Source organism: Poecilia reticulata, chromosome 11, assembly GCF_904066995.2.
Source record: "Poecilia reticulata chromosome 11, P_reticulata-male-v2, whole genome shotgun sequence".
Taxonomy (NCBI): domain Eukaryota; kingdom Metazoa; phylum Chordata; class Actinopteri; order Cyprinodontiformes; family Poeciliidae; genus Poecilia; species Poecilia reticulata.
Window position 1 is genome coordinate 21,738,140 of NC_088840.1, and position 13,452 is coordinate 21,751,591.

A 13,452-nucleotide genomic window follows, 5' to 3' on the forward strand; every position below is an offset into this window, starting at 1 on the left:
ATTTATGGAGCATCCAAACCAGGATCATGGATCTATGAGCTGTTATCATTCTGAGGCAAAATTGTTCAGATTTAGCAATGTTCAGTACAGGCAATTTTAACAAAGTCTGACTGGATTTGGACTCCTGGCCAGAACATCCTAATGAGATTGGACTAGCAGGATTTCGTTTTATTTTTCTGTACAATAGAGAGATTTTTTGGGGTTTACTTTTATAGTTTTTTTTTATATCAAAAAGGGAATGTACTGGAATGGGTGATTGTTTTTAATGAATCTATACAAAACCATATTTGTGATGATGTTTGTCTTTAAAGCAAAACGAGATTGAAACTGATGCTGTCAGTTGGTTCAAGTTATATTAACCAGTCTTACTGTACCTATTTAAAATCTTTTCAAATGAAATTAAATTCATTCGTACTTTAAAGAAAATTCAAGATTCACCACAAACAAATTTTCATGCATTGTTTGTACAAAGTATGTGCGATTGATTTCAATAAATGACTTTTTCTCTCGTTTTAGTTGTAATGACATGAAGGAGATCGGAGCAACAGCACTCTCCTCTAAATGCACCTTGTGCTGCTGGTAGAAGTCATCCCCACAGTCACTAATGTCCCTCCAAAGATGAGGGCCACAGAACCCCAGATGCCCAAAACCCAGACACTCCCCCAAACCAGCAACAATGTTTCACAGGACAGCCAGGGTCTTCAGAGCGTAGATAACATGTTCCTGGATTCAAATTATCTGCTATTAGACAAATAAAAATTAGGTTATAAAAAGTTAATGTTGACATAAAGTTAAAATCTCAGTTTTATGGTATAATTTTCAGGGAACACATAAATCAAAAACAGGAATAATACATCAAACAATGCTTATATAGATGTCAGCATAAATATGAGTGTATAAGGAGCTGAGGGATATCACAGGAAAGAGAATTATGTGTAGATTTTCTGACTGTTGCTGTATTGTAGGAAATGTTCTTATTTGGTGTTATAAACAGCAAAACATGTTGTGGAATGTATGAAAAATGAGTCAGAGGACGACATTACCTATAGATTTGTGGAGAACCAGAATACTAATATTGTATTTGTCTTATTTAAATCAAGTGGAAGAGAAGATTTTAGTTTTTTCGATGAGAACTGGAACAGTATGAGAAATCTTTAGATGTAATAACCGTATTATCCAGAAGATGGCGGTAAGGCCACCTTATGAATGCCGATAGTCAAAACATCCCAAAGAAGAAGAATCGGAAGAGGAGGAATAAGAACGATAAAATGGCGCCTGGTCTGTTTTGTTGAATATTCGAGATTTTTCTGAACAAGTTTCTCAACAAGCGGTTAATCCTGTTGAAGAAACTTTCACAAAGTTTAAATAAATCATCGTCAAGTCGGAGGAAGAGATGGATGATCAGCACAGACTGCTGGATTTCTCCCGGACTCCTCAGATAATCTTACATCGAATAGGTAGGAAACACCAGCGTTTGGATGAAGGTTAATGTCTAAATGTATGAAGCTTTCTGTATGTAAATCACTTTAGTAACTGTTCCCCTCCTGTATAAATGTTTTATTAACAGGTAAATTAACGCAAACGCAGTGGTGGAGAAAGTACTCAAAAAATTTACTTAAGTAAAAGTACAAATACACAGACAAAAATGTACTTAAGTAAAAGTCAAAGTACCACATTAACATTTTACTTAAGTTAAAGTAAAAAAGTACTGGTTTTTAAAAATACTTAAGTATTAAAAATAAAAGTACTTGCTGAATGAATTGCCTAATCACTAATATCATTAAGTGTCCCGATCATATGCCACAGATAAAGCATGTTTTTATTGTTTATTCTGTAACATAGTTTAGACTTAGATATGTGATTCTATGCATCATAATTTCAGGGATGGAAACATCTGGTCTCCTGTCCTAACATAACATGAACCTCACTTTTTTTGCCACACATTTATTTTGAAAGAAATCCAACTGGCAGAGGAGGACATGGAACCAAGGAGCCTCGTAGCAGAGTTGTAGTCTAGACCACTGAACCCAAGACCAAATCAAAACCAGCACCCCATGCTACATGACAATAACATTTAGTACACCTATCAAAATTGCTTCTCAAATTGATCTGAAAGATTCACTTTCCCATAAAAACACCTAGATATTAAATAGTTAGAGCTGAAATAAATTTAACCAGTGACAATTCAAACTCTTCTTCATTCTGTTTTGCTTTCATCTCTGTGCCACAATCCACAGAGGTCTCCTGCCATCACTAAAAAAATAACGCCCTGTGCAGTTGCCCATATTGCCAATGTCAAGAAATAATAATTGTCTGCATCATTAAACATAGCAATTAACAACGCTCAACTATGAACACTGTCCAAGACCCAATAAGCAAGAAGTAACCAAGCAGGAGGAGCACCGTGACTGTTCTCATCCTCCCTCCTGCTGCAACGTCTGCCACCATGACAGGTGACGAAAACAAAGAGCAATGAGCATGCTGTGCGTTCTTACGTTCTTGTTTTATTTATTCACCAATTAAATATAAAGATATTTTCATGAAATAAAATAGCTACTGCAGTGTACGCAGAGCATTACAAGAATAAAGAACGGCTCTCACTGAGGCTTCAGTCCTATAGGACTTGGTCAAGATCCGTCCAGAAGAATCGGATCGTTGAATGTCATATTATTATATTGCACTTTGGTACCAGCGTTGTCCCATATATGCAACACCTCAGTCAACATCTCCACACAGTAATTCTGCGCATGAGTGACAACTGTTTTTCATCGCAGATGCAACATGTGTCTCTGTACAGCTAGCTTTGCTAGCATCACGTCCACAGATCTTACCTTTCTTTAAGCTTTCCTTCCAAGTGACGCTAAAAGTTGGACGAAGTCCCGCCGTCTGTGAAAGCGAAGCGCTGCTGATTTTAAATGTCGCCATATATTATGATTTCTGCAGCTATTATCGATTAGACAGACATCTTCTCCCGCTCAGAGGAAACCACTGCGCATGTCTGGAGCTCCGCGTGCAAGTAAAGGTGGAGCCGATGGGTGACAACAGACACGTAAATCACGTTATTGCTGGGATTTTACGGCGCCACCTTAAATCCCTGAACTCCACATTTTAATGGACAAAAAGCGCAACGAGACTTGGATGTAACGAGTAACGAGACAGTTTGTAGAAATGTAGTGAAGTAGAAAGTACAGATACTTACTGTAAAATGTAGTGGAGTAAAAGTAGAAAGTATCCATTATTAAATCTACTTAAGTAAAGTACAGATACACGAAAACTGTACTTAAGTACAGTAACGACGTATTTGTACTTCGTTACTTCCCACCACTGCGCAAACGTCACAATTATACTGTGAAAATGTCTAATTTATGTAGAGAAAAAACGGAGCCAGTGATCTCAGTTGTTTCTCCCCCCGTATTAATATTTACATTTCAAAACAGAAACGCGGTTGGATAGAATTTCGCCTTCTAGCACGAAAACCACCCTAAACATAAAGCCAGGGCTACAATGCGATGGTTTAAAACAAAACATATTCATGTGTTAGAATGTCTCAAAGTTCACATGGTCAGTTTTACTTCACAATTACATTCCGCTTTATGTTGGTCTTAACATAAAGCTTTACTGAAATGATTTATGTATGTGGTTATATGACACAATATGGAAAGTTTAAGAGTTATGAATACAAGCTACTGTAGAGACAATGCAGCAGAGGGGAAGTGGTATAAGCAGCAGAAAATATGTATAATAATATGTACTCTTAAATAACATTAATGCCTACAATAAATAATTTCATGATAAATAAAAATAATGATAAATATGAGAACAAAATAACTTGGTAAAATCTGGTCATTTGAGAATTCTCCAAATATCAGCTGAATATCTTGACTGAAGTCTGCACTCTTAAATTTTCAGGTTTCTTTTTCAGGGGCAGGAGTGCCGCCAGGAATCTTGGGCCCCCTGACAAAAAAAAAAATGTGGGAACCCCCTGTGCACCTGCTGTTACAATGTTTTGAGTCTATTTGACCCATGAAAGCCTCACAATTTTAAAGGCTTGCATCTGCCTTGCTTTCTTTGATTCAATACTGATAATTATCACAAAATTTACTGCTCATGAATTTAACACCCAACAGTCCACATCCAGTATGCAAGTAGGTTGCTTACATTTTTTCTATTAGTTTTAGATTACTGAAATGTCTCTCCCCATGAGCAACAGTCAAAAGCAACTTGCAAAATACTCATAAAGCAATCCAGACTTCTCTAAAATACTAGTAGTTGCATTTTATTCAAGCTGCAGTACATAACTTTAATAAAAATATGTTTTGTCCATTAAAGCTGTCACCATGTCGTAGCAGTTTATTACGAGACAGATATGTGAAAACAATCAATCTCCTCCATCTTCTTCCTGAATTACTATTACTGGTTAAAGTAATGCACCATTCTGACCAAAACAACCAATCAGAACCAGTAGGACGCTCTTAGCACTGTCAATTAGCCTCATTTACTCACTGCTAAATGTGCTAATGGGGGAGAAACAACTTATCATTTTAAGAAACCGTTTATCTGCCGTGATTGGTAGCTAAGCTAACTAAACTGAGCATTCACAGTTTGAATCTGCACAGCTCTGTGCTATGCTAGCTGATTAATTCATTAAATGCTAGTGAAAATGAGGCAAACAATAGTTTGTAGCTAAGCTAAGTATGCTAAATGTTTAATAATCTCACACAGTCTACTCAAATCTCTTGGAGAAAAACTGGGTTATAAATTGACACTCTTGCCTTTCTCTCTTTTTTTTTTTATCTTATTTTATAACTTTTCTCAGCAGCATTGTAACTGCCACCATCGTTCGTGTCTTCCACTGTCTGCTGCTAACAGCGTCACTCTGAAGCGCTCCAAGCAGGAACGAACCATTTAACGCAGATAGGGGGGTTCAGGTTCAGGGCAAATATGGATGTGTGTTTTTTGGTCTAGGAGGGGTAACATAAAATTTTTACTGCTTAAAAAAATCTTTGAAAATACAATATGATTAATTGACAGGGCCCTGATTTTTTTATTTTTTTATTTCTATGAACAAAAAATAAATAACATTTTGGAGGTCCCTCTATTGGTCAGGTCCCCTAGAATTGTCATCAATTTCCCCCGAATACCACGCCCCTGTTTAGGGGTTCACCAATTTATCGATTAGCTGATTAACTGGCTCCGATTTCCTTAAGTTTGGGAGATCAGTGATCGGCAGATACTTAAATGTGTAGCCAATTTTATTCACTGATCTTATCTGCTTCAGCAAAAGTCTAAAAATTAACTACTAACTCTTCTGCTCTCCAGTGAGAGGTTTGACTGATAGACCGGCCCACCAGGTCATGTCTGCACATTCACAGTTAACAATAGTTGCCTCACATTTGTCAACTGAGCGACTTTTCTGCTATATTTAGTGACATTTCAGACAGAAAGAATGGTATCAGTCAAAATAGGAATCAGCAGGTCAGAGTTTTTAAAAATCTGTAATCAGTAATCAGCCAAGCCAGAAAACTGCAATCAGTGCACCCCTACTCTATCTGGTTAGTCAAAAGAGTCAACAATTCTTCCTTTTTTCTGTTTTCTTATCCAGATTACCTGCTACATAACGTTAAGGAGGAGCCATGGAACCAGGAGAGGAGATCCACTCTGGACCAGGACGAGTTAGAACCTCTGCAGGTGAAACAACAACAGAAAGAACCAGAAGATCATCAGATGAAAGAAGAGCAGGAGGATCTAAAACACCAGCAGATGAAAGTAGAAGAGAAAGAAGTTCACTGCAGTCAGGGTGAAGAACAGATTGAGTTAAAACAGGAGACTGATACCTGCATGGTGGTTCCTGTTGATGAACAAACATCCCACCCTGAATCAGAAACAAACAGGAACCAAGTCATCTTCCAGGAAGCTGCTGAAGCTGAGAACCAAAATCAGGAAAGAAGAAAACCTTTCTGTGTGACCTGTGGAAAATGTTTCTCTTTTAAAGCTGCTGTTGTTGCTCACATGAGAACTCATACGGGTGAAAAGCCGTTTTCATGTCTGACTTGTGGAAAGCGTTTCACTGTTAAATCTTCTCTCAATGCTCACATGAGAATTCATATGGGTGAAAAACCTTTTTCATGTGTGACCTGTGGAAAAAGTTTTAGTCGAAAACATTATTTAGCTGAGCACGCGTCGATTCATAGTGGAGAAAAACCTTTTTTATGTGTGAACTGTGGAAAACGTTTTTGTCGAAAACAATATTTAACTGAGCACATAAAGATTCACACTGGCGAAAAGCCGTTTTCATGTCTGACCTGTGGAAAAAGTTTTAGTCATAAATATTACTTAACTAAGCACATGAGGAGTCACACCGGTGAAAAGCCGTTTTCTTGTGTGACCTGTGGAAAAGGTTTTAGTCAAAAACAGGATGTAACTCGGCACATGATGATTCATACAGGTCAAAAGCCGTTTTTATGTGGGACCTGTGGAAAAAGTTTTAGTCAAAAACAAGATTTAACTCGGCACATGACGATTCATACAGGTCAAAAGCCGTTTTCATGTGGGACCTGTGGAAAAAGTTTTAGTCGAAAAGATTATTCAACTGAGCACATGTTGATTCATACCCGTGAAAAGCCTTTTTCTGTGGAAACTGTTTTTTCTTAAAACATCAGGTAGCTGAACATTTTGAGGAGTCGCACGTAGAAGTATTCTCCATGTATGGTTCGCTTAAGAACTGGAAATCCATGGAGCCGTTGAACCAGAATCATGGATCTGTGAGCTGTTGTCATTCTGCCTCCCTGAATAACTACTCCATTTAGTACAGAACATGAACAGAGTCTGACCGGACCTGGACTCCCTACCAGAACATTCTCACAAGATTGGACTTGAGTTATTGATTTGTTTTATTCTGTACAATAGAGAAAGTTTGTGGGGTTTACTTTTGGAGTTTTTAAAATCAAAAATAGAATGTTGAGTGTACATTTGTACTTTAAAAGAAATTCAAGGTTCACCACAAACTGATTTTCATGCAATGATTGTACAAAGGGTGTGTGATTGTTTTCAATTATTAGCTTTTTCTCTACTTTTAGCTGTAATATTTAGCTCTTTTCTACTGCAGCTGACTTCTGTTATATCACTGTCTTTATGCTGAAACTATGTTCTTGTGCATTTATATTGGTACAATTTTGGTAACACTTTATTTGAAAGGGTGTGCATAAGACTGACATGAGACTGTGATAAACATGACATCTGTCATGAATATGAAGCAGTCTTTATGAATGTCTTTTAATGCAAAGTTCGTACTTTTAATGGAATTTCAATGCAACTTTTAGAGCAACTTTGCACTATAAGTGTCATTATTTACCGAATGACGCTTCATGACAACAGTCAGACATTCATAAAGACCCCTTCATGTTCATGACAGTGTCATGTTAGTCTTATGCAAACCCATCAAATAAAGTGTTACCAAAATGGTTGAAAGCACAATGTAATTAGTTTCACCTGTAAAGTGTGTAGTGATTGATCCTTCTGCGTTATGTGAAACTTTTGTTAAAATCATTTGAAGGCTCAGAATCAGTCCAGTACCGGTACCAGTCCACATTCTCAGGAGAGAAAGTCTCACCTGGTATAAATAAAATTTTTAGCTATTGGAGTTACGCTTAAGAGAAATGTATTTAATCAAAGAATGTCATGAATATGTGTGTAGGGCTGCACCGATTGCAGTTTTCTAGCCGATCCCTGGATACTGATCTTTAAAAAACCTGACCTGCCCATTTTGATTTTTACTGATATGAATTTTTTTTATCTGAAATGTCGCTAAATGTAGCAAGAAAGTCATTGAGTTGCAACAGTGGGGTGAATATTGTTAACTGTAAACATGCAGACTTGACCTGGTGGGCCGGTCTGTCAGTCAAACCTCTCACTGCAGAGCAGAAGAGAACAGAGGCTGGTTTATAAACCTTTGCTGACGAAGATAAGATCAGGGGATAAGAAGAGCTTCATGTGTAAGTATCAGCCAATCACGATCCTCCAAAATTAAGGAAATCTGTGCCCAGAAATCAACTGGTCGATAAATCAGATGGCCAATAAATGTATCCTATATTATACATGTATATAATGCAAACAGCACTGCCAGAGATGCATTAAGTTTATAACAGGAGTGTGAATGGTCTAATGATCGGACTGCTGATTGCAGCCAGTCCTCGCTGTTAGTAGAACTAGAGGGCCCCAAAACCACATTTCGCTTAGGGCCCCATGGATGTGATGATCATATGATCCAGAAGGTGGCGGTAATGCAGCATTATGAATACTGAGAGTCATAAAACCTCAAAGAAGAAGAGAAGGATGAGGAAGTGCAGATAGACAGTCATTATTAAACATATACGTATAGGGCTCTTGTGAGATCAATAATTGATTATGGAAATTTTATATGGAGCATCAGCTAAAACAACACTACAAAATATAGATTACAGTGGAGGGCTTTACGTATATGTGAGCAGTGAAAACGACAACTATTAATGCTCTATTTTAATAGAGATGGGAGAGACTCCGCTGGAAATGATAAAATTATCTCTAGTCTATTGGATGAAAATGTGACTTCAACAATTTCACAAAACTGTTGTGAATATGCAAAGTTCCAGAGTAATGGATTTGGATGGATTGTAAGCAAATTGATTAAAATTTTATGGATTAGAGGATAAGGAAATAGCTCAGATTAATCCGATTAGTGTTCTTCCTCCATGGATATTTCCTGAGATAAATGTAGACATGAGAATCCTTAAAATGAAAAATGATTGGAATTTAAATAAAATAGGGCTAAAGACAGATGTATATTTAAGAAACTCAGATTTTAATTACATTAAAAAAATATTCAGATGGTTCTAAGAATTTAAAAGGATGTGTGGGAATGGGAATATATATACCAGAGTTTAAAATATACATTTCTGAAAGACTATCAGATCAACTATCTGTTTTCACAGCAGAAATGGTGGCAGTTATATTAAGCCTACAGTGGGCAGAGGAGGTTCGATCAGACAGGGTGGTGATATGTACAGATTCTAGAAAGGATTAAGGGAGAAGGAAATAATAGGAAAGATTTAGTATTAGAAATTCAGCACAGTTTATTTAGATTATACAGAGGTGGCATTGATGTTTGGTTCTGCTGGGTACCAGCTTATGAAGGGGTTAAAGGAAATGAAAAGGTAGATAAATTAGCAAAAATGGCTTTAAAGAGGGCAATAATGATTACAATTCCTTTTGGGAAAGGGGAAGGGAAATCACTTATTAAGAGTAAAGAAATAGAAAAATGGCAAACAAGATGGAATGAAGAAAGGAAGATTATATTAAGTACAATTAGAAATATTACTGAGAGAAACAGAAGGGAAGAAATAACAATGCTCAGATTAAAAGTAGGTCATACCTATTTAAATGACATTTTATATTTAAAAGGAAGGAAACATAACGATTAATGTGAAGGAAGTAGAGAGAAAGAACATGTACATGAACCTGAAAGGGAGAAATTGAGATGAATGGTTGGAAGGACAGGTCAAGAATGGCGTTTTAAAGGAATATTAGGAAATGAAGGAAACATAATGGATATTTATAGATTAAGAAAAGCAATTTTTATTTTTCTTCAAAATATTACATTAAAAACTAGAATTTAATAGACGTAGTGTCGCCACACACTCGTGTACAGTAGGTGGCGGTATGCACCTTAAAGTTACTGTCAATCCGCCATAATAGAAAAGAAGAAGAAGGACGAGGAAGCGGAAAGAAAGAAGATGGCGCATGGTCTGTTTTGTTGAATGTTTGAATATTTCTCTAAACAAGTTTATCAACGAGCAGTTAATCCTGCTGAAGAAACTTTCACAGAGTTTAAATAAATCATCGTCAAGTCGGAGGAAGAGATGGATGATCAGCGCAGACTGCTGGATTTCTCCCGGATTCCCCGGATAATCTTACACCGGATAGGTAGGAAACAGTATAATGAAGTATAAACATGGGCAGAAAACGGTGTCTGATAAAAGTAGAAAAGAGAAAAAAAATGGTGATCGTGTAGTTGTGACATATGAACTAACAGAGGAGTTCATTTTTCCTGGTAGGTTGAATTGTAGAGCTAAACAATCATAAAATCTCTCATATGTTTTGAAATGACACAAAATAATGTTACATAACAAAACCAAAGAAAAGCAAATCTCAAATTACATCAATCCAAATTCATCGTTTCCTGCTCTGGTCAAAACCCACAGGCAAGGGTCTAAATCCCATCTCTTTATTGGGAGGAACCATAAGCAGGAAAATTTCTTAGGACCAATTTTGGGGGTGTCGGCAAGGTTACAGTGAAATGTAATGGAAAATGTGGTTTAGAAAGTTTTTAAATCACATTCAAGCTGCAGGACCAAAATGACTAGGAATGCACATCAAACATGTTTGATTCTCAGTAAGCAGCCTGCAGAGAAGTAAACCTAAAATTCAAATGTTGCTTCTATACGAGTTTTGTTCAGTCTACACCTTTCCAAAAATTTAAGGTTCTAAATAATAAAGCTTTAATGAGTAACTGCTTTTAATAAAATTCCTCATAAACATTGATTTATTGAAATGGCTCCCAATGCAAGTTACGGCCTATTTAAAATATAACTTGTTAAGTTGCTTTATTTTTAAGGCTTTTTTTAGTTTTGCCATGTCCTTGTGACAGAGAACCAACAGGTAGATAGAAATGAATATCTGGGAAGTATCACAACTTAAACATAACACTTAAAGCACCAGGGTTTATATGGAAAAATATTGAGATTTTATTTTGTGGTTTTAAAGGCTCTACGTTGAAGACGGTGAGAAATAAAGGCAGCTTTCTTTTTTTCTCCTCAGCCCCTCCCTCCCGTTTCAAACTCTTCTAATTAACTAAAAGTTAAAGAGTTAAATATGAATGAGATGTTTGCTACCTTTGACAAGAAAGCTTAAGTCTATGAAAGCAGTGTAGCATTGTTGCTAATGAGGCAGCTTATCATGATTCAGCCAAAGTAATGAAATAACAAACTGCAGTTCGATATTTATTATTAATGTGGTTGTTATTGAGCGGTGAAAGTAAATGAAAGATGTTACATGTATTTTGCTTTAAGTATTTACTTACTGGAGGATTTTTATTTGTGCTGCAGAGCCACAGCTGACAGCTAGCTCCTCACTTCAGCGGCTCAGAGTCTGTGGTGTTCAGCGCTCCTTTTGCTCCTCCTCCACTTGGACTGAACCATTGTTCTAACAATGGGGAGGGGACCTAAAACATTATTCTTATTTTTTTCTGAAATAAATGGGAGATTTATTTTGTTTTGTTTTTTTGCTTCTTTTGCCTTTTCATATTGATATTATTTAAATACAAATGTTTTTTCAATGATTTTTTGGGGGGGGGACAATTGTAGACTTTTTCAAGATTGGGGAGGTCCGGAACCCCAGACCTCCCCGGGATTTACACCTATGCCCACAGGCCCAAACCAGTGCATGCTGGTCCGATACCAGTACTTACAGAAAATGGACCCACAATTCTTCCTGTCGAACTTAGAAAAGTAAATAACAAAGGAACAAAAACTAAACAACTATTAACCTACAAATGAACTATGTAAGTAAACCCCCAAAATATAAAGTGGACTAAAATAAAATTTTCATATAATTCAATTTAATAAAAATAAACATCTTGAAATAATACAATTTACAGTTAAATATTAACAAGAATCCCTACTACAATTGGTTTTGTAAGAAATAAAGTATTTTTTTAAATATCCGTTCAGTTGAGAATACTCCAATTGTCAGCTGGATTTGTCAACTGATCTTTCTCTGTCTACGCTCTTGAATTTTCATGTAGTTTTTTTGTTCGTTTTTTCTTAAACAATAAACAATTTATCCTATTTACTTCAATAAAGTTAACAATAACTCTCTGTTCTCTTCTTCAGATTCCCTGCAGTGTAACATTTATAACCAGGAGAGGAGATCCACTCTGGACCAGGAGGAGTTAGAACCTCTGCAGGTGAAACAAGAACGGGAAGAACCAGAAGATCATCAGATAAAAGAAGAGCAGGAGGATCTAAAATACCATCAGATAAAAGTGGAAGAGAAAGAAGTTTACTGCAGTCAGGGTGAAGAACAGATTGATTTAAAACGGGAGACTGATGCTTTCATGGTGGTTCCTGTTTATGAGCAAACATCTCACACTGAATCGGAACCAAATGGGAAGCAAGTCATCTTCGAGGAAGCTGCTGAAGCTGAGAACCAAAATCAGAAAAGAAGAAAACCTTTCTCATGTGTGACTTGTGGAAAAAGTTTTAGTAGAAAACATAATTTGATTCAGCACATGATGATTCACACAGGGGAAAAGCCATTTTCATGTGTGACTTGTGGAAAAAGTTTTAATCAAAAGCAAAGTTTAATTGATCATATGATAATTCATACAGGTGAAAAGCCGTTTTCATGTGTGAACTGTGGAAAACGTTTTAGTCGAAAACGGAATTTAACTGGTCACATGATGATTCACACAGGTGAAAAGCCGTTTTCATGTGTGACCTGTGGAAAAAGTTTTAATCAAAAGCAAAGTTTAATTGATCACATGATAATTCATACAGGTGAAAAGCCGTTTTCATGTGTGACCTGTGGAAAACGTTTTAGTCGAAAACGGAATTTAACTGAACACATGATGATTCACAAGGGTGAAAAGCTGTTTTCATGTGTGACCTGTGGGAAATGTTTTAATCAAAAACCAGGTTTAACTCAGCACATGAGTATTCACAGCAGTGAAAAACCGTTTTCATGTGGGACCTGTGGAAAACGTTTTAGTCAAAAACGGAATTTAACTGGTCACATGATGATTCACACAGGTGAAAAGCCGTTTTCATGTGTGACCTGTGGAAAAAGTTTTAATCAAAAGCAAAGTTTAATTGATCATATGATAATTCATACAGGTGAAAAGCCGTTTTCATGTGTGAACTGTGGAAAACGTTTTAGTCGAAAACGGAATTTAACTGGTCACATGATGATTCACACAGGTGAAAAGCCGTTTTCATGTGTGACCTGTGGAAAAAGTTTTAATCAAAAGCAAAGTTTAATTGATCACATGATAATTCATACAGGTGAAAAGCCGTTTTCATGTGTGACCTGTGGAAAACGTTTTAGTCGAAAACGGAATTTAACTGAACACATGAGTATTCACAGCAGTGAAAAGCCGTTTTCATGTGGGACCTGTGGAAAAAGTTTTCGGCACAAAGTTAGTTTAACTCAGCATATTAGACATCACACTGGTGAAAAGTTGTAGAATTGTTTTCCATGTGTGTCCTATGTTGAGTTTACAAAATTGAGTTGGTGATAAACAAGAATAGGGCTGTAACGATTCAAGTTATTCGAGTACCTTGATTATTAAAATTCCTTAAGGAAAATGTATCTGCCTTGAAGCTTCACTAAGTCATACGTTATTTAGCGCTCCGTGTTCCA

General features: G+C 36.5%; 2 protein-coding genes across 2 annotated transcripts; both read left to right on the plus strand.

Annotated features, from left to right (window-relative positions):
- Positions 1-1,247: 1,247 nt before the first annotated feature.
- Positions 1,248-7,639, plus strand: LOC145547566 (uncharacterized). Its single transcript, XM_081612546.1, has 2 exons — positions 1,248-1,457; positions 5,603-7,639. Exons 1-2 carry the CDS (start codon positions 1,394-1,396, stop codon positions 6,649-6,651), a joined length of 1,113 nt encoding a protein of 370 aa, XP_081468672.1. The 5' UTR covers positions 1,248-1,393; the 3' UTR covers positions 6,652-7,639.
- A 1,929-nt stretch (positions 7,640-9,568) lies between these two features.
- LOC145553677 (uncharacterized) lies at positions 9,569-13,401 on the plus strand. Its single transcript, XM_081612522.1, has 2 exons — positions 9,569-9,957; positions 11,925-13,401. Exons 1-2 carry the CDS (start codon positions 9,894-9,896, stop codon positions 13,274-13,276), a joined length of 1,416 nt encoding a protein of 471 aa, XP_081468648.1. The 5' UTR covers positions 9,569-9,893; the 3' UTR covers positions 13,277-13,401.
- The last annotated feature ends 51 nt before the right edge of the window (positions 13,402-13,452 follow it).

Coding starts and splice junctions, on each gene's coding strand:
- LOC145547566 (XM_081612546.1), top strand. CDS start 1,394: ATGGATGATCAGCACAGACTGCTGGATTTCTCCCGGACTCCTCAGATA. Junction 1,458..5,602: donor GATAATCTTACATCGAATAG/GTAGGAAACACC, acceptor TTTCTTATCCAG/ATTACCTGCTACATAACGTT.
- LOC145553677 (XM_081612522.1), top strand. CDS start 9,894: ATGGATGATCAGCGCAGACTGCTGGATTTCTCCCGGATTCCCCGGATA. Junction 9,958..11,924: donor GATAATCTTACACCGGATAG/GTAGGAAACAGT, acceptor TCTCTTCTTCAG/ATTCCCTGCAGTGTAACATT.